This window comes from Macrosteles quadrilineatus, unplaced genomic scaffold, assembly GCF_028750875.1.
Source record: "Macrosteles quadrilineatus isolate MER2022 unplaced genomic scaffold, UCM_ALF_1.0 Scaffold_2__2_contigs__length_208266976, whole genome shotgun sequence".
Classification (NCBI taxonomy): domain Eukaryota; kingdom Metazoa; phylum Arthropoda; class Insecta; order Hemiptera; family Cicadellidae; genus Macrosteles; species Macrosteles quadrilineatus.
Window position 1 is genome coordinate 178,774,785 of NW_026542595.1, and position 20,083 is coordinate 178,794,867.

The following is a 20,083-nucleotide window of genomic DNA, read 5'->3' on the forward strand; positions in this document are numbered from 1 at the left end:
CCTCCCCTCACCCCAATATTACTTTTTCTGACACTCTTTTATCCCTACATGTCTCTTTTATCTTTTACTTAGAAATACGCTTAAAAGTGACATAGACAATAGACAAATTTCTTTATTATTATTTCCTTCAAGAAATACAATAGGCCCTAGCGACCTGATTGTTTATATCTCCAATTAGTGAGGCAGACCTATTTTGAGTGCTTTGTTTGCATGGTTTTCCTTAGGCTAAGTTGTATATATTGACGATGCCCACTGCATTTGTACAATGCCTAAAAGAAAAGAAAACCCCATTTTATTACCTCTTGCTTCACAAATATTTTCTGGTCTTCTATCTTTATAAAAAAATAATTTTATATGTTTCAAAGAAAAAAATTGCAAAGGATAAAGTCTAGGTAAACAATTACTGACTGTTCTTAATGCTTAAGAAAGAATTTGTTTGTAAAATTTCTCTTGTTCACAGAAAAAGGCTGCGGAAAATCATGACCAAATCCTGATACGCTGTGACCGCCCTCCCCAGCCATCTTAGAGGAAGGGGGGAGGTGTGTTTAGTGGGTAGTCTGTTTCTGTTAGTCCCACACTACCCTTGCAGGAGCAAGGGTGTGCGTAAATGCATTCACACCTTCCTACCAAAAAAAAAAAAAAAAAAAAATTTATAGGACCTATATATTTAATTAAAATATTTATTACTAGTCACAGTTAATTCAATTGTGGATTGTAAAGAGTGACGATAAATTAATAATTTAACTACCTTAATTAATGGGAGTAACAATTAATTATTAAAATAGGCCTACTCTTCAAGAAAACCTCCCCCCGCCAACCAAGCAAAACCCTGCCGACTAAGCGAATTTCCATTTGTCTAGATTGATTTTCAATCAAATCTATAACATTAGGTTTGAGTACTTAGGTTTGATGCTACAAGGAAACTAATAAAGTGTGTTTTTTAGTAAAATATTAATAGTGTGGTGCCACTACACTTAGCTTAGTATAAAATAAAAAAGAAATTGCCAAGTTTGATTAAAATATGTCCATAAACAAGCAAACAACAGTTTAAAATATTCTCCATAAGAATCACATGGGAATATGAAGTTTACAATTTTTTGAATGATATCCGTTACCATTAACCGTACAAAAAAACTTTGATATATGTAGGCTACTAAGTAAATTATTTATTTTTTTAAGCTCTTTAAAAGGGTCTAGAGAGAAATTGGGAATTTTTTATTTTGTGGGTCAAAAATCAGAAAAACTTTTATCCCATAAAAGCCCGTTCCCATGATCCGATCATGCTGGTTAGTAAACTCATTTAAGTTTATCCCACCTTTACAACTTCAAACCGAAATGTCATCAAAATTGGTGTTTTTGGCCTCTGGGGACATCAAAATGAAAAAGGAAATCGGTCCCGGGTCTAGGTCTTACCGTGCCACCTACATAGCTAACTTACTCCCCTATTGGGAAATTCGCCTAAAACACTGTGATGTAAACATAATTTCTAGCATAAAACATTTTACATATTCATAGATCTATTTACTATTTTTATTTTCCCCAATAAAAATAACCATTTTCGTAGTTACATTGTCCAAGTTGAATTTATTATTTAATCACGTAGGCGTAGACGTACTTCAAATTGGTACAGCTGCTGCTGTCGCTGTCAACTGTAACCACAACTTAAATTCATGGAATAATAACAGTTACAGCGGATAGCTGTGAGAAGCTAATACACATAGGAAGTAACAGTTACCTCGGAAAGTGTTCCAAGAGCTCTGTGGAGGCGGAGGTGCTCGTGGGTACAGAACGTCGAGTCCCAATCAATAGCCTAGCCTCTGCTCTATCTAAATCTAACCACAAGTCCACAACTCAATAAACCTCTAATAAATAACAAACAAGCGAAATATCAATTTTTGTATCATTTACTTTTCCAGTAAATGTGTGTTTGACTTTTCTTTATGATTTAACTGACAGCTTTTCTTGTGAACCATAAAATAGGTAAGGATTAAATTAGTATTTTTAGGCTAGACCTAGGCTACATGGAATTTTGTGAAACCTTTTGAGGACGTTGGCTATGGTAAAAGGCGATTTTATCCACTCCAATAATAAATAAAGTAGCCTTGTTATCTTAATATTAATTAAGTTTTCTGTATTAAGGTGGTAAGTTTGGGTTAAATCCAAAGTAACTTAAAGTGCTAAAACAATTAAAATAGGCTAATGTAAAATTTTAGTTAACTTATGTTTTGTTTACGATTTTATTGATATTTCATGCTCAAATAAAACTACAGTAGACTCCCTCCTGTCTGGACTCCTTGGGACCAAGGCCAGTTCGGATTATGGGTTTTCCGGTTAAACTGACGTCCCCAAAAACTCGTTAAAACGGACTGTTTACTGTGATATTCAACTTAAATTTAGTAGAGCATTGTATTTAGACATGTGATCACTGGTCTTAAATCTTTTCCAACAAAACCCTACGAACCTGGTTTTGGCCTAAGTTAATATTGATACCTACTGTTGATAGGCCTAGTAACAACATTGGCCTAAAAATCGAAAATTCATGTTTTCATCCATTATTTGTACTTATTCATTAATAGGTCTATCTAAGAAAAAACTAAGGATAAAATAAAGAAAAAAGCTTTGTTACCAGCAATGTTTTTGTTATGGTTTTTATTTAAACTTATATGGTATCGGTAGGCTTACAGGTACTTTTGTATTATACGGAGACCACCCAAATAAAGGGCGCGCTACGGCGGTTAGGTTGGGTTAAGTATCATGATTTTTTTCTGACTCATCTGGTATCGTTCGATTCATAACAAAACGAGGAAAGTCCTACCAACATGTGATAACCCAACCTAGCCTAACCGTCGCAGCGCGCTGTAAAGTATGTGGCCTCTGTATAATATGAAAGTACCCTTATGTCATATCGTGAAATTAAATTCCATGCGATATTAGTATTGATCCAGATATTTATCGTTAGGCCTATTCATCCGATAAAATACCGCAGGTTCTCTGAAGAACTGTACCTGGCTAAATTACCTAATGTACAAAGTAACTTAATGGCTTGATTTAAATTTGGCATATTTTACGCAAAAGTTATTATTAGTTGAGTAACTTTTTACCTAGTAACAATTACCACAATTAGGCCTAACTTAGGCTATTTAACACATGTTTCAGCATAATGTCTTCAAGATCAAGAAAACGTCACTCAGGTGGTACACAAGATCTAATGGAAGTTGATACTGGTAAGCAACAAATATTTTAGGTAAATTTTACATTTAAAATCTCTGGAATACTGATGGAGTTACTGTTTATATTTGTTTGCCTAAGTGTGTATGTAGGCCTATACACATAACCAAATCAAATCAAATATATCTTCATTGCCTGTTAAACATTCTTGTAGTTTACATAATCTCTTACACTAACTTATAAAAACTATTATCTACTTGAAACAATTTAAGTTTACTTTTGAATTCCCTAATATCACTTACCGACTTAAGTTTATTTGGCAGTGAGATAGTATTGTTGCATTATAAAAGACCTGGTTTTTGAAAAAGAAGTTTTTGTGGTAGGCTATGGATTGTTAAAACTGGATTTTTTTCTGATGTTGCAATTGGATTTGGAAAGCTCAAAACAATTATGGTTTTGTTTTAAAAACATCAAGGTAGGTATTTAAAATGTAAATGCAACAAAAAATAAGGAGTCTTAATTTTACAAAGGCTAATCTACAAGTCCCTCTCCGCAATGTCACAGCCTTCTTCTGCAGCGCAAAGATGTGCTTTGTTGTTGGCGTTTCAGATCCCCAGAGATATAGTATAAGACACTATGGTGTTGTCACGCCATCAAATCGTAGTAAAAAATAACATAAAATAAACTATGGTTAACAGATAAAGTAAGCACAGTTAGCAGCATTGTTAGTACTTGCTTTTTGTGATTATGCATACCAAAATGTTAACAGGCTTATACTGTAAATCAAACCAAGAATATAACCATTATATAACTCATATTTAAAAAGTTTTAATATCTCGGTAATTTTTCAATTTTACCAGCTGTTTTATTTCACATTTTGTTAACAATGTTTATGTAAACATAACAATGGATTTTCTCCGTGTCCCTGTGTAACCAGAGGTGACTTTCTTTTTAATTCTTAAATCTAGTTGTGTTTTTATTTTTTTCAGATGGTTCATTATCTGACGAACATCAGCTGTTGTTGCAATACCTGATGCATGCAAGAATGTCGAAGAAGATGGACGTTTCTAGAATCCATGGAAAACTGTTCAATGACAGTGAAAATTTAAAAGAATCTCTAAAAATAATAACATCTAAAATCAATGCTTTGAAAATGGACATTAAAAGTGTCTGTTGCGACGTAAGCGGTGAAACTTACTTTGTTCTCATCCACTCGACAGGAGAATCATTTTTTCCAAAGAGTTGCATGTTTAGCCAGTCTCAGCTTGAGTTCCTGAAGAAGCTGTTGATTGGCATTGTGCTTTCTGAGAGTGGCATGATAGGAAAGATAGCAGCACTCAACAGCTGTACTACACTTTCCAAGATGGAAGCTGACAACACGTTGAGACAGTTCGTGAAGGATAAAATATTTCTGGAACTACCCGAAGGGAAGTTGGCGCTTTCACCTTTGGCTATTGTGGAATTTGAACCTTTTTTCAGAGCTTCGCTAGAAGACAACCTACAGTCATGTGAGTTGTGCAGACAATTGGTGTTTTTTGGTAAGGTTTGTCCAAATTGTGATCAGAAGTTTCACCGACATTGTGTTTACAAGTGGTTAGAAAGTGGTCACAGTGACTGTTCGAAATGCAAAGAGCAATGGGATGACGGTATGCTGACGGAGACTGAATAAACCGTTGTAAGTTTGTTGTTTTTATTTCATAGATGTATGACTAATATGTGTAATGTATATGAAGTATACCTTTTTATACAGTAATTTAATGTATTTTAACTATTTGAAATAAATTTGAATTTTCAAAGGTTTTCAGTCGTTTAGTAGACCTAGTGTTTCAGGATTTTCTTTCCAGCTGTCTAAGTATTTGGTAGAAACGCCAACAAGTTATCAACTAATTTTTTGTTATATTTAGTATGACCTATATCATATTGCATAATAATTTAATTTTTTTAAATCAAATTTTCAGCAAACGTTGAAACAAATCTAAGTTAAGGGGAGTCTGACGTGTCATTTAACGCAATGTTAATTTTGCTATTTTTAGGTACACTTTACTAGAAAACTGTTACATCTAGGGACTTGAAAATTTTTACATGTATTATACACATATTTGTCTATATTGTGAACCTCTCCGTTATTTTTTATTCCCCTTGGTTCTACAGAAATTAATTTTTTTAATATTGTTTAAAAAAAGCACTTTTTTGAAACATATTTTTCTTTTTAAAATATTAATTAATGTTAATTACAGAGTTAAAATAGGTTCACAATGTTCATTATAACAACAATAAACTATGGTAAAAATTTGAATACTCTATCTCAAATAGTTTTCGAGAAAAGTGTACCTAAATGTTAAAAAATTGAGTTCTCGGGAAATTTAAGTTAAAGTCTAAGCTAGGTAAGAACTAGGTAAGAAAAGTACCACATACCCATTAAATATCAGCTATCCCAGGTCCATATACTTCCTCCTCTTCTTCCTCCTCCTCTAGTTTCCTTTTAAGATTTCTGTTAGCTTGTCTGGCTTTTTTCTCCATTTCCTCTGTACTTTTGTCGGCTTTTCTGCGCCTAACTTCGTCGAGTATCTTGAGGCCGAGAACGGAGTTAGCACCAGCATCACTGAACAGTTCTTGGAGAACCTTCACCCTACCTAGGTATCCTGTATTGTAGGTTACCACAGCATCCCACACTCCTACTTGCAAAGTCTCCAGTCCCACAAAAACCCGTTTTGGAAGCCGAGACCATACTACGTTGTTGAATGATTCGTTCGGGTTTTGTGTTTTGCCATGAAGGCACTTTCTCAGCAGGTTTTTGTTTGAGAGATCCCTATATACAGGTTTTATACACTCCATGACTGCTTGTGGGATGCTTTTGATATGCCTGTATGGTTCTTTGGTAACCAACGACCTTTGAAAACCACACCATGAATCTTTCCCAGGCGGACACAGGCCGTGGTCTGGGTTTTCGTCAGTTGATAATCTGTGATAGTACGTAGCCCAAACAGATCTGTACATATTGTCAATGTTATCAGTGTTACGCCTTATGGCTAGGCCATAATATGTCTGCAGTTCGTCAATTACGTTTAATGTAAGCCGATTCTTACCGGTTAGTCGTTTTCCGTCTACCAAATCCCCTTTGGTTTCTCTTCACATTTTTCTCAGCCGCGTTCCCATGCGCTTTTGTATATGGCCTACACACTCCTGCTTCACAATTTCAATTTCACCATAAGGTTTCAATTCAGTAACACTTTGAAAACTTTTACTGTCTCCATCTCCTAGGTAAGTGGTATAGCGCACTCCGTTTTGTTCCAACGATCGTAGAAAAATATTATGCACACCGACTATCTCCATCCCTCCACTTGATCCAGAATAATTTGATATGCAGACATGTTCATTTTTCTCTCTCAAGTGACATTTAGGGCAATATTTGCTTAGGCATTCTACATCCATCACCTTTCCAGTCACCATGTTAGTAACAGAAACAATGCCATTCTTAGATATATGCCCGCGTTTTTGCCAGCTTCCATCAAAAGCCGCAGTAATGTTTATATCCCCATCATTGTCTGTTATGGCCTCACGAGCAGCAATCTGCATGGATTCAATAGCTACTTTCTTTGTGGCTTGAGCCAGAGGTTTGTTGTAGATCTGAAACCTTTTTGGGGGCCTCGGTAAATTCATAATTGCACACAGGGCTTCGGCAGCTGTTTGGCCCTTGCCGATTGTACGCATTCCGTAGGCTAGCCTAACATTGACCTCATGGGCTATCATAGGCCTAGACCTTCCCTCAATATTGATATTTGTAGGCCTACTTGTATTGAAATTGCTATGATACCCACAAGTACTGCAGGACATTTCTAACTTAGATGCTAACCCTTTACGAAATTCAGTAAGTTCGAATATTTCAACCGAACTCGAGTTACATTTTTTGCAGCAGAGCTGCTTCACAATATCATTTAGAACTGATAGATCAATAATTATGTTTCCCTTCTGGCTTTTATCAGGCAAATAATCAGTCTTCTTACCCATCATTGATAAATAGATCAATTTCCTTCTTGATGTTGACTGTTTGACATTGTCATCAGGCATAGGTCTAGTTTCAAAACAATCATTGTTCCCTTGGTTACCTGGAGTTTGATTATTTTGTTTTGGTGTTGGTGTATATTGGTTTCCAAGGTATTTCCTTTTATTGAATTTCTTGATACGAGGCATATTCCTAATCCAATTTCACAGCACAAACACAATAAAATCACAAGAACCAGAATAACCACAATCTCAAATCAACAAATGTAAACAAACATTCTGTTTACTATTTATATCAGAAACACAGCTGACAGCTGATGATATTTAGTATTTTGGAAGCATAGAGATCAACTTGCAGGTTAGCCAACACAAGTAATCCTTGAAATAAAATCCTGGGTAAATTGGTTAGTAGTATGTAACAAAATGTTAGTTCCAAACGAGGATTTTGGACCTCAAAAAAGAGGTGCATCGTTTAGGATAATTATTTTTTATTATACTAAATAACCTTCAAATATATATGTTTTATATGTCAAATTACTCAGAATGAGTAGTAGAATCATTATATATAATAATCTTAAAATTTTAAAATTTTTGAAAATTTCGTGTCAGACTCCCCTTAAACAATATGACCAGTAGACTGGTCAGCCAAGCACAAAGGGTTTATAAATAGGCCTACAGTACACATAATTACTTACTCCCATGGCTGTGGATACCCTAGAGGTAGTATTTGAATAGGAATAAAATATTGAAAAAGAAATCGAGGTCGTACACAAAACCCTGCTTTGATTAACTACCTATATATTAATTTATTGGTTTAAAAAAGCTTTGCCGGTATGGAAAGAAAATAATGAATGAATCTTTTACTAAACATACATTAATCAGGTCCAAATCACTTATTATGCCACAGAGACATGCCTTTGGTAGGATCGATGAGTGTGTTCCTGTTTATATACTTAGACCCATGTCTCTGAACGTAACGCTTCAGTAAGTTGAGCTTCATGTGGTTAACTTCCAACACTTCGAGTTCTGTTGCGAGCCGATTAACATGTTTCTGCAAAGAAGCCTCATCTGTCGGCCAAGATGCAATCGCTGCGTCAAGGTTGAAAGAATCAGTAGATCTCTGAATGGATAGAACGTCTTCTTGCTCCTGCAAAAGATTCAAGATAAATGAATGAATGGTTTATTCCACATACAAATTGCTACATGATACAAATTATTACAATGACTAAGTCTACACTAACTATAAGTAGGCCTACTACGAGATTTAAACTTGTAGTAGAATCCCTTTCATTTAGATAGCCTATCTCAATAGAAAAACAGTTGTCCAAACTTAAACTCTAAGATGTCGTACCATCAGAAGTTAGTATAAAAATAAATGCATGGCCTGCTTTTAAAACATTATCTAGATGCAAAATGAGTGAATTACAGTACTAAATTTAACAATAAAAATACAGCAAAATGTCTCAACATTACAGTAGACTCCCTCTTATCCGGACACCTTTTAACCGGACATCGGTTTAACCGGACTACACTCAGCGGAAATGACATCTCTTTAACCGGAAAATTTTTATCAGCACATCGTCTTAACCGGACCAGAATGGCAGGAAGTGGGCAGTACTGAAACGACTATTCTCGTGGGAAAGATTTGAGACCAGCAATCACTTGTATAAATACAATGCTCTCCTAAATTTAAGTCAAATACTGTATACATTATGCATTTAAACGGTCCATTTAAAAAATTTTTTGGGGACGTCGGTTTAACCGGAAAACCCGTTATCCGGACTGGCATCGGTCCCGAGGAGTCCGGATAAGAGGGAGTCTACTGTACGTACTTTAGTATAAAGGTGGGTCCGATCATGCGGTGTTTGCCAAGCACTGAATATTCTACAAGTGGCGAGCTACTGTGTTGTTATTTGATGTCCCCACATTTTCTGTTATCACTTTCAAATCCAAACAGTCTGTTACCTGCGGGTATAGCGAATATTCGTCAAAAGCTACTAGCACTGACGTTCGTCGAATAACGATTAGATGAACGCCCATCCTCACTAGTTGTGATTCGGCGAGTAACTGCTCATTGAGTAATGCTGTGTGAGGGAAACAGGTAGTGACTTGTTAGGTTATAAAATGTGTATTTGGACATAGTGGGACTTAATTAGTTTAGTTTAGACATTAGTTTAGACTAAACCAGTTTGAAGTAGCCTAGGGCCTATTGTATTTAGGCATTTCAAAACTTAAGTTTATTTTACATAGCCTATATTTGTTGTATGGCTGGATTAACAAAAGATGTGGAAAAGGTATAGAAATCTTTAAATTTGCCTATCGATTAGGCCTATTAGATCCACCAACAAAACTTACTGGTGCTGTATGTTAAATGTTTTTGTTAGCCAAATTTCAAGTAAAATTAGGTAGATTTCTTTGATGTTAGTGCTGTTCTCGGTTGGTAGGCTATATGGTAATCTTTGTTGAAAGTCCAAAAAATGTTTTGGTTCTTTACTATATGGGTAAATTTAACTAGGGATTTAGTTTGCAGCATATTACAGATTTTTTGTCCACTTTAGATGTATATAGTCTACAACGGATTTTATTGGTAGCAATGTTTCAGTGGAAAAACACCCAAATGCCTCCACTCACTTTAGCTTTTAGCCATCAATGAGCAGTTGAAGTTTGTGAAACATATTTTGTAGTATTAGATAATATCTGTATACATTAAATGTAAAATAAAATCATACCAAGGTCAAACTAGACACTTCCACAACTTCTGGGGTCTCGTCTAACTCTGACAAACGGCTTATTCTCAACGACCTCGGCAAAACAAAGGAAACAGTTTTTTCCACAATACTTCTTCTTATAACCTCAGACAATCTTTGTTCCTCCCTCTTTAAAGAGTGGTTTTCCAACATCAATGCCGTTATGGTATTTTTCAAATAGTCAATTCTACTTTCTAACAAACAAATGGAATTTTTCATCCCATTGTTCTCATTCTCCAAGTTTAAAATAACATTTAACAAAGCTTCTTTTCCTTCCACAGTATTTTTTATTACAAATTGTATTATTTTATTATCTAGCTCGTCTTTCTCTGCATGCAAACTAGATAAAACCGTATCCAACTCTGAATATGCCGATACGGGTTCGTTTTGGTTTTTTAAAAGCTGTAAATCGCTGATTTTTTTGTTTACGTCAGCGTGATATGAGCTCAAGTCACCGAGGAGATCGTAAATTAGTGCAATGGATTTTGTCTTCTTTAACTGTTGTCCTGTTGATGAAGTATCATCAGTAAAGTCACTTTGTTCAAATGTCACTTGTTTCTTAAGTGTTTCCGTTTTGAGTTGTGTTTCCTCTTTCATGTTTTTTAAAAAGTTTTGTATCAGTTGTTTGCGTTGTCTGTAGAGTACACCTAATTCTTCATAGAATTCAACAAAGGAATTTAATCTTCCCTCAAGCTTGATAAGTCGTTCTAAAAGTTCTTGATGGCCTTCTACTTGAAATTTGTCCTAGAATGATTTTATACTTATATTTTATATAATTTTAAACATTGTTAAGCTACCAATACCCAACCATTTTAGATATCTACAGGTATGTCAATAAAACATTTCTAACATCTCTTTGGAGACGTAATGTGTCTGACTGATCAAGGTAGATTTATGCCCTAAGTTATTTAATTAGTAGATTAAATTCAAGTCAAAATTGTAAATGTTCATAGAATTGGCTGTTTCTATTAGGGATCATCAAAAGAGTTTTCAATGTTTCTGTCTAAAAACCTGGACATTATCGTTAGAAATTAAAAGATTAATAGCAGATTCAAAGCAAATCTGTTATGATTTTACTGCTTAGTGTATAAACACAACAAATAATGTTTAATGTGATTTCCAGGATATGACCAGGGACTGTGACGTACAATTAAATAATGTCTCTACTACAACAATACTTTTGTGGTTATGCACTCTGAATATAATTTGAGTAGAGGATGAAATTATATAATTCGAGTGGATACTACTGTACAAAATTGTTGTTTGATTGGCTGGAATAGTTTATTTAAATTCTTCTAAAATTGCTATGTATCGGTATTCGGTACAGTGTTAGTATTTTTAAATTTTCATATGGGTTGAAAGTATTCATAAAGGTTAAAATTCATTGTAAAAGCAAAAATTAAAGATAAAAATAAAACATATTTGAAATATTTAAACAGTAACAATATTAAAACTTGAAGCTGAAAATCTTTTTTATAATTAGCCCCAATTCTGGTTGTGTTATCTTTTAAAATACGAGTAAAGATAGGTTACATACCATTTGGTTGACCAATAAATGTTTCCTTTGCCCAATGAATATTCACAGCAAGAACTGTAGTTGATTGACAATGACTGCAACCTTAACCTTTACACAGCTCTGTTTATCATTGTTTGATTACGGACTGATTTTCACTAAACAATGTTCAATACTTTTTTTCTAAATTAAGCAAAATAAAAACTATTTTTGTTCTGATCAAGTACTAATTTAACTAATCATGAAAATTTAATGACAATAATATGATTTAAAACAGTGATATGGGAAATGTTTGTCAACACTGAAAATCCATTCACACAATAATTCGCACATCACTTATGTATATTGAAATATTTCAACTCAGCTGTTAGGTCAAAATTTAATTCGGTATTAATTTTCCACTTTCAGAATGTTTTTTTGTTTGTAAATAATCTTATAATAAAATCTGGAAAAATTCTATTAATTTATGTTTTCAAGATTCAAAAAGATCTACAAAAAGTTTGCTCATGAGGGCCAAGCTGTGTCAAAAATTGGTTTCATGTTAAATTTCTTGACAATAAAAAAAATTAAGGTTTTATGTTAAAACTCGAATGTACTGTATTTCACCCGGCATACTATGGTTTTTTAGTTAGAAATGGTCAATTACAAAATATACGAGAGGTATGAAATATAGCCTACTTAAACAAAACATAAAGTAGGCTATAGTGCCCTTAAATTTGGTTCAGCCAGGTTTGATCAATATTTCAAATTATCAATCAATTATTTGATGGGGACGCCACTGTGCGTATTTTAACCCAAATATGAGTGGCGGGATCTTGTAGTCTTGTTAGTGACTAAGGTGGACATGTTCCTTAGACACAGCTGTTACAGTAATCTATATAGTATATAAAATTTTTTATAAAATACATTAGGTGCTTTAAACAGCTGTTGCAAGCTGTCTATTTTCATGAGGGTTACTCTATACATTTTCTTGATTACAAAAATTATGGAATTTAAACTACCATTGTGGGTAGGCTATTTTATTGTAGACAAGTTACAAAGTTTTGAATCACTTGTTTCAGTACCATCATCTTGATCCCTAATTTACTGATCAAATAAACTAACTTAAATCACTTTATATTTAAATGGAGTGGAGGAGGGGATGTAAAAAGCTGAAGGCAAAAAAAGTTATATTTCCACATATAAAATTGAACATCGTTACGTGAATACAAATATAACACAGGCGAGGGTCAGCAGGATTCCGAACGAGATTGCTACGATTCCAGACAGTCCAAGGTAGAGGAATAAGTTGTGAGCCTCTTCGGACAACTCATCTAGCAACAGTCAAAAACATGGTACAAGTCACAAGTGGTTCAAGTGTGGTAAATTAAAATCCAATTTTAAAATACAAAACATGACTAACATATGTATATTGTCCTCATTCGCTAATCCACAACGGGGTCAAATATACAAGAGAGTGTCTTATCAGTCATTTTGATATCATGAATGTTTTGGTTTTGTCAACTAACTGCATTCCAATTGTTTTCTTTACCTTCATGTTTGGTTTCCTCTTGCTTTGCCAAAAACGTTCGCAGTCTTGTTTCATTGAGCACACATTCAGAGGTGTAAGCATCTAACTCGATCCAGTCGTGGAATCTGGAAAAGTTATTAGACTACTTTAATTGCAGTCCCTTTATAGTTGGAGAAATTTTTGACAGATTAGTAAACCATATAAAAACTCTTTTTTGTTCATGTAAAAAGGAAATTTTTCTATAACACAAGCTCTATAGCCATAACAGTATACTCTAAAATATTGATCGAGCACATTATATCTATGGAGTTAGACAGCCGATTTTACATTACTACAGAAAACTCTTTGTTTTATGGCATGACTCACACATTCAATCACATCATTCACTGAATTCTCTGTCTTCGGTGAGAGCCTCGTCAAGTTTGTACAAAGTGGTTTTAGGGTAGGCTAAATACCGACTTGACGCAGCTCTCAACAGAGGACCGAACATTCAGTGATTATTTTTGTTAGATGTTCATTTTGAGTTTTAAAATTATTACTTTGATGGTTTCAATTTTTATATAATTCAGACTAAAATATGGTCCAAATGTGTTTGAATGAGAGGGAATCTTACTGTCTTGCCAGAAAAAAAATAGTATGAAGTTTGAAATACACACAAATACCTTTGTCCCTAAGTGTCACTTAATATGTAGGATAATATGTATACCTTAAAACTGCATTTATCTGATCCATCATCCATGAGTCTTATTATTAATCCAAAAGGGGGTGTGTTTAATCTATTGTATTAGTATCCAGGCTACTCAAAAATACCCAACAGTGATTGAGTTAGCTTTGTTTGAGCAATTATACTTGGGAGGCTTACTGATCACATTGACACGTAGCCTCAGGTTGTGGGCAGATCATGCGGAAGTCAATGCATTCATCATGATTGACACATGCTTCTCCGTACTTCCGAGTATCTGTAGACAAACAACGTCTCAAAGATTTACCAATCAAACTGATAATGGCATATCCCATTACTTTACTTCCCTAATAATAGTAAATTTTAGAAAAAAATTTAAAAAAGAATTCTGTTGTACTTGATTTTTTGAACAATTGTTTGGGCATAAAAAAAGTACTTGGCCCATGTGAGAATTCATTAGTTCCATTTGTTTGACGTAAACAAATCTTAGGACTTAGAAAAAATAATAACGTGGGATATTAGTTAAAAAATCAAACAAAGAAGTAAAAATAAAATGTTTTGAACTCTTAAGGCCGGCCACACACAGAACCGGGCAGGGCAGGGCACGACAAGACACCTGACTTGCCTTGTCCTGGTGCTGTCACACACAGAACGAGGCAGGGCACGTCAAGTAAAAAGTTTAGCCCACGTAAACCAGAAAATTCATATAGGATTTTTTATTTCTGAGCCTTGAGCCGATTTAGCCAACTTTTTAATTTGACTTTATACTTGGGAGCAGAATAGAAAACAAAATTCAATGTCATACCATAGACAAAAAGAATTAAATATAGACCGTCAGCTGTGCTGCGGTTACCATAGGTTCTGGCGCACACCGCTTGGAGCACCACCGTAGTTACGGCGTACGCGCTACGTAAACTGCAGCGGTGTGCGCCGGAACCTATGGTAACCATGGCAACCGCAGCACGGCTGACAGTCTATATTTAATTCTTTTTGTCTATGGTCATACCCCCAGAGGAGTGGTTTTTGAAACCCTTAATATGTATGTTAAAATAAAATAATAATAATATGTATTGTTGAAATAATGAATAAACCTTTTACAAATTCTAAGGCTTTATTTGAGTAAAAACCAACATTACAGAACAACACAAATGAACAAGTTAAATTTGCATGGTAACCAGGACAGCTGATCAAAGTTGTAATATCAAGGATATTAGAAATCATCACATTCTCCCCTGGTTAAAATTGTGTGCATAATCTTGTAGGTATTTTGGAAGTCTTTTCTCCCTGAATGGTCTTTGAGAAGTTACTGGTAAATTAGGTACACTTTCACTTGTTTCCATATCATCGGTTGGATTTTCATTTATTTGTACATCATCATTTTGTGCCTCATCTTGTTCTTCTTGAGAATTTGATGTCTGGGCCATAGCAGTGTCGGTTTCATCTCTGAGAAGTCTCACATCCCCTCGAGGAGCCAAATGCTTTAGAGACACGTTCGATTCTTGTCCATTTTGATTTCGAACACGAGCATACTGAGGGTTAGCTTCGATAATCTCTACTTCATCCACTTTCTCATCGTACTTGCTTGACTGATTATGGCGTTTCAGTAGAGCTGGTCCAGGAAAACTTAGCCATGTGGGCAAAGCAATTCCATTGCTTGATCTCCTAGAGTGCACAAAAAAGCGTTCGTGGGGAGTTGCATTGGTAGCTGTACACAGTAAAGATCTAATAGCATGCAATGCATCATTGAGAACACGCTCCCACTGCCTAATTGGTAAATTCTTTGTCTTAAGTGCAAGGGTTATTGTTCTCCAAAGTGTTCCGTTGAAGCGCTCGACTTGTCCGTTTCCTTCTGGATTGTAAGGTGTTGTTTTACTTGTGGCGATACCACGTGAATGTAAAAACGATACTAGTTCTTGAGACAAAAATGAAGATCCTCTGTCGGAGTGGATGTAACTTGGAATTCCAAACATTGAAAATAGATTACTAAGACAATTAATCACAGTAGACGAACTAGTATTCCTACACGGATATGCAAATGGGAATCTGGAATACTCATCTATGATGGTAAGTAAATAATTATTTCCTGTGCTGGATGGATTAGGTCCTTTGAAGTCAATGTTTAATCTTTCAAATGGCGAAGTAGCCTTGATTAGGTGCTGATCAACAGGTTTGTAAAAACGTGGCTTAACCTCAGCACAAACAGGACACGACGTTGTTATATTCTTTACTTCCTGTAGGGAATAAGGGAGATTCTTACTCCTAATCCAGTGGTACATTCGAGTCACACCCGGATGGCTTAGTGCTTGATGTAAATCAAAGAGACGATTAGGCCTTTCAGTAACTGAGGCACTGACTCTTGAGAATGTATCTGCTACGACATTTTTATTTCCTGGACGATACACGATATCAAAACTGTAACACGACAACTCAAGTCGCCACCGCAAAATTTTGTCATTTTTGATCTTACTTGAGTGTTTCATATCAAAAATAAAGGAAAGGGCTTGTTGATCCGTCATTAGTTTGAAATGATGACCGATAAGAAAGTGTTTCCATTTCCGTACAGCTTCTACAATGGCACTTGCTTCCTTTTCAATAGCAGAGTGTCTTTTTTCAGTGTCAGAAAGACTTCTGGAAAAGAATGCTACAGGTCTTCCATTTTGACTTAAAATTGCAGCAACAGCAAAGTCAGATGCATCAGTCTCTACCAGTAGTGGACTTTCTGGGTCAATGGTAGTAATAATCGAGCTGGCAATGTCCTTTTTCAGTTCATCAAAGGCAGATTTTGCAGATTGAGGCAAAGGAAAAGATTTACAACGGACCAAGTTTTGTATTTTGTCTGAAAAATTACGTATCCACTTAGAGTAATGGGCAAACATTCCCACAACACGCTTAAGAGATGTTGCATCTTTGGGAGGAGGCATTTCCAACAACGGTTTCAGTCTGTCTGGATCTGGTCTCATGGTTTTATTACATATCAAATAACCTAATAGCTTTATTGAACTAAGAGAATACTTGGACTTCTTATCGTTCAAAGTGAAATTATACTTTTTAGCTACCTGTAGAAACCTTTGTAAATTCTCGTCATGTTCTGCTTGAGAGCCGCCACAGATGGTTATATCATCTAAATAAGCATACACTCCTTTAAGATTTTCTTTTGATATTATGGAGTCTATCACTCTTTGAAAGCAGGCTACACCGTTGGTGACACCAAAGGGGATTCTAGTGAACTGGTATAGCTTACCATCAGCTTCGAATGCTGTGTAAGGTCTTTATTCAACAGAAATGGGAATTTGATGATATGCTGATTTCAAGTCAATAGTACTGAATATGGCATGCTAGCCACTTTACTTAGAATGTCGTCAATCCGGGGTAGTGGGTAAGCATCAAGTAAAGTATATTTATTTATTGTTTGTGAATAGTCAATAACTAGACGTTTCTTATGGTTTTCATTCACAGTGATTAGTGGCTGAGCTCGCCAGGGAGAGTTAGTCTCTTCAATAATGCCCTCAGATAGCATGTTTTGTACCTCACAGGTAATGAATTGTTTGCCTTCGTCTGAAAATCTCTGAGTCTTAGTGGCAATGGGTCGTATATTAGGAACTAAATTACTGAACAATTTTGGAGATACAACATCAGCCGGTAGTAAGCTACATATAGAAAGTGGTGGTCTAGGTCCTCCAAAAGATATGTCAACATGAGAGTGATACTTCATGAGATCATGGCCGAGTAATACATCTGCACATAACTGAGGCAAAATTGACAACTTAAAACCATTGTACGTATGATCTTGAATATGTAAGTCTACTAATACGTAGCCTAATACTTTAGATGTCAAAGTTGTAGTAGCCATAGAAACCTGCCCACTTCCAGGTATTACTTTAATTCCGTGTTTTAAAACAAAATCATGATTTAAGTAGCTATCAGAACTACCAGTATCAATTAAAGAGTTAGCATGTCTACCATTTACTCTGGCTGAGACGACAGCTTTTGACAAGCAAGCAGGTCCAGCGGCAGTAATATTAGCTGTGGTATTTTCAGACGAATCTGAAAAAGCGGAGACTTTATTGTTTTGACTAAAACCTCTGTTGATAGCTTTGGATTTACATACCTTTGAGAAGTGACCTTTTTTACCACAACAATGGCAAGTGACATCTTTTGCTGGACATACGGAACATGGATGACGCTGATGGTCACAGAAGAAGCACCTAGACTGTGCAGCAGCTAACATTTTTGAATTTTCTGACTGAATTACATTTTCTTCCCCCTTAATACTCTGACTTGCCTTAGGAATTGCATTTAGTACTTCACTAGTAGAATGATTTGTGTATTTATCATAAACTTGTGCATTATTCTGAGCCATTTCTAGAGCTAGAGATTGATTGATAGCATCTTGAAGTTCTAATTGTTTTCCAAGAGCCGCTGTCGAATGTCAGCAGATAGTAAACCATTTATAAATGCATCTCGTATGTAGTCGCATCGGTTTTGTTCTGAAGTTACAGATTTGAATTCACAATCTTTGCTTAATGATTTCAAAGCTTGGACATATTGTTGAATGTTTTCATTTGAATTCTGTTTTCTTGTAGCTAGTTTGTGTCTTGCAAAAATTACGTTAGGAGATTTGCAATATATCTCTTTCAATGTCTTGATAGCTTCTTCGTATGTTGAACATTCTTCAATGAATTCAAATGTCTTATAAGACACAGCATTGATAAGTACTTTTAAAACATCTTCATTTGAAACTTTAGCAATGTCAACATAGTTTTGGAAAGTCTTGATCCAGTAAGAAAATTCTTTTTTTGCTGTTGGAGAATCCGGATTGATATCTAGAATTTGTGGTTTTAGTATTTTCTCCATTTGATTTGTTTTTACTCAAATAAATTGTTGAAATAATGAATACACCTTTTACAAATTCTAAGGCTTCATTTGAGTAAAAACCAACATTACAGAACAACACAAATAAACAAGTTAAATTTGCATGGTAACCAGGACAGCTGATCAAAGTTGTAATATCAAGGATATTAGAAATCATCACACCCTCTCTTTCCTCAGTATCAATACCAAGATTTAAGTATTAGTTATTCAACCACTGTATTAATAGCACTGTATAGTCGTATCGTGGCCGGCCTTATGGGTTAAAAATTGTTTCACATAATTAATAGGTACATACACTTAAATGTGGCCTCCATTTCTTGCTTTAAATACATTCACTGAACACTGAATGGTTGCTTAAAACACAAGGCCCATAGTTTGCAGGTAAAAGCCACCTCTCTGGCTTTGTTATTTATAACGTTCTTAAAGCTTGAAAAACTAATTACTTACTTAAAACTAATACTCTACAATGCAAAATAGTTTTATTGCATTCAAACATTCAAACTAATATTGCGAGATGTAAAGGAAGACAATGGGCTAGTATTGTCAATAAATCACAAAAAAGTTGTAAAAGTTTACAAAATATTGTACAGCCAACTATAAACACTTTCGATGTATTATCTAAAACTACAGTACCTGATAAATACGATTAATCTAGCCTACACACTATTTTCCTCATAAACAATTGTTTTATAACGTAAAACAAATACTCACGTGCTCTCCAATCTGACTCAGACGCACAAATCGAGAAAAAACACACAAGTAAAACCAATACATAAAAAAGTTTTTCTAAGGGTGACATTTCAAAGATAAAGACATCAAAACATGAGAGACTGATGAGTAGTCATGCTGACGAAGAGACTGGTCTCTGGTCGGAAATAGCTCTTGATTCTCTGCCAGGTGACACTACAGCAGTCTGATTGTTGCAATGCAAATATTTTATCTTTTGACTAACTGTTCTATTCACCCAAAGCGCTCTCACACCTGTAGAAGTATCTGGTTCCATTGGATATAAAATTATCTACTGGTTACAAAAAGTTATAAAGATAACGTATTCATAAATTTTATGCATATCTTCTGTTATTTAATTCTTAATTTTTACGTTTTAATACTTTTAACAAATTTCCTTACAGGGAAGTAGCTATTAACATAGGTGGCATGGTAAGTCCTGGGCTTAGGACCAATGTACTTTTTCATTTTGATGTCCCCAGAGGCCAAAAACACTATTTGTTCAAATTAGTGTAGTTATATATGAACGACGGTTAACGCGATAACTTGAGTCATTTTTGTCCGATTTTGATGAAATTTGGCTTTGGAACAGGAGTTTATGGGTTACTTAAAAAACACAATATATATTGTTACAGCAAACCTAGGTACAGTGCTTGTTAAACTGAATGCTATTTAAGCTTTAATATAATAGATAATATGTAATGTATTGTATTAATAAAAAATACATCCAGGCAAATTAAACAGTCTCAGTGGCGATCCCAGGATTTTGCCCTGGGGGGGGGGGGGAGGGCAGGCAGAAGGCCTTCAGCTTTTCCGAGGGGGGGGATGCTATTTATACGTGATCAATGTTGATTTAGGCGATA

At 35.0% G+C, this 20,083-nt stretch overlaps 3 protein-coding genes across 4 annotated transcripts; 1 reads left to right on the top strand and 2 right to left on the bottom strand.

Annotated features, from left to right (window-relative positions):
* The first annotated feature begins 1,827 nt into the window (after positions 1-1,827).
* Positions 1,828-4,967, top strand: LOC128986537 (non-structural maintenance of chromosomes element 1 homolog). Its single transcript, XM_054406950.1, has 3 exons — positions 1,828-1,980; positions 3,157-3,224; positions 4,158-4,967. The coding sequence occupies exons 2-3, from the start codon at positions 3,161-3,163 to the stop codon at positions 4,835-4,837; spliced, it is 744 nt and encodes a 247-aa protein (XP_054262925.1). The 5' UTR covers positions 1,828-1,980; positions 3,157-3,160; the 3' UTR covers positions 4,838-4,967.
* A 2,984-nt stretch (positions 4,968-7,951) lies between these two features.
* On the bottom strand, positions 7,952-11,584 carry LOC128987255 (uncharacterized). Of its 2 annotated transcripts, XM_054408012.1 has the most exons (3): positions 11,455-11,584; positions 9,900-10,661; positions 7,952-8,317 (listed from the first exon to the last, which is right to left on the bottom strand). In XM_054408012.1, the coding sequence occupies exons 1-3, from the start codon at positions 11,455-11,457 to the stop codon at positions 8,060-8,062; spliced, it is 1,023 nt and encodes a 340-aa protein (XP_054263987.1). In that variant the 5' UTR covers positions 11,458-11,584; the 3' UTR covers positions 7,952-8,059. The 2 variants fall into 2 exon arrangements, 1 of the variants encoding a protein (XP_054263987.1); XR_008490219.1 differs by lacking the exon at positions 9,900-10,661 and having other exon boundaries at positions 11,455-11,573.
* Positions 11,585-12,582: 998 nt separating this feature from the next.
* On the bottom strand, positions 12,583-19,355 carry LOC128986527 (uncharacterized). The gene is made up of 4 exons (XM_054406936.1): positions 19,206-19,355; positions 13,803-13,899; positions 12,962-13,065; positions 12,583-12,743 (listed from the first exon to the last, which is right to left on the bottom strand). Exons 1-4 carry the CDS (start codon positions 19,291-19,293, stop codon positions 12,628-12,630), a joined length of 405 nt encoding a protein of 134 aa, XP_054262911.1. The 5' UTR covers positions 19,294-19,355; the 3' UTR covers positions 12,583-12,627.
* Positions 19,356-20,083: the final 728 nt, after the last annotated feature.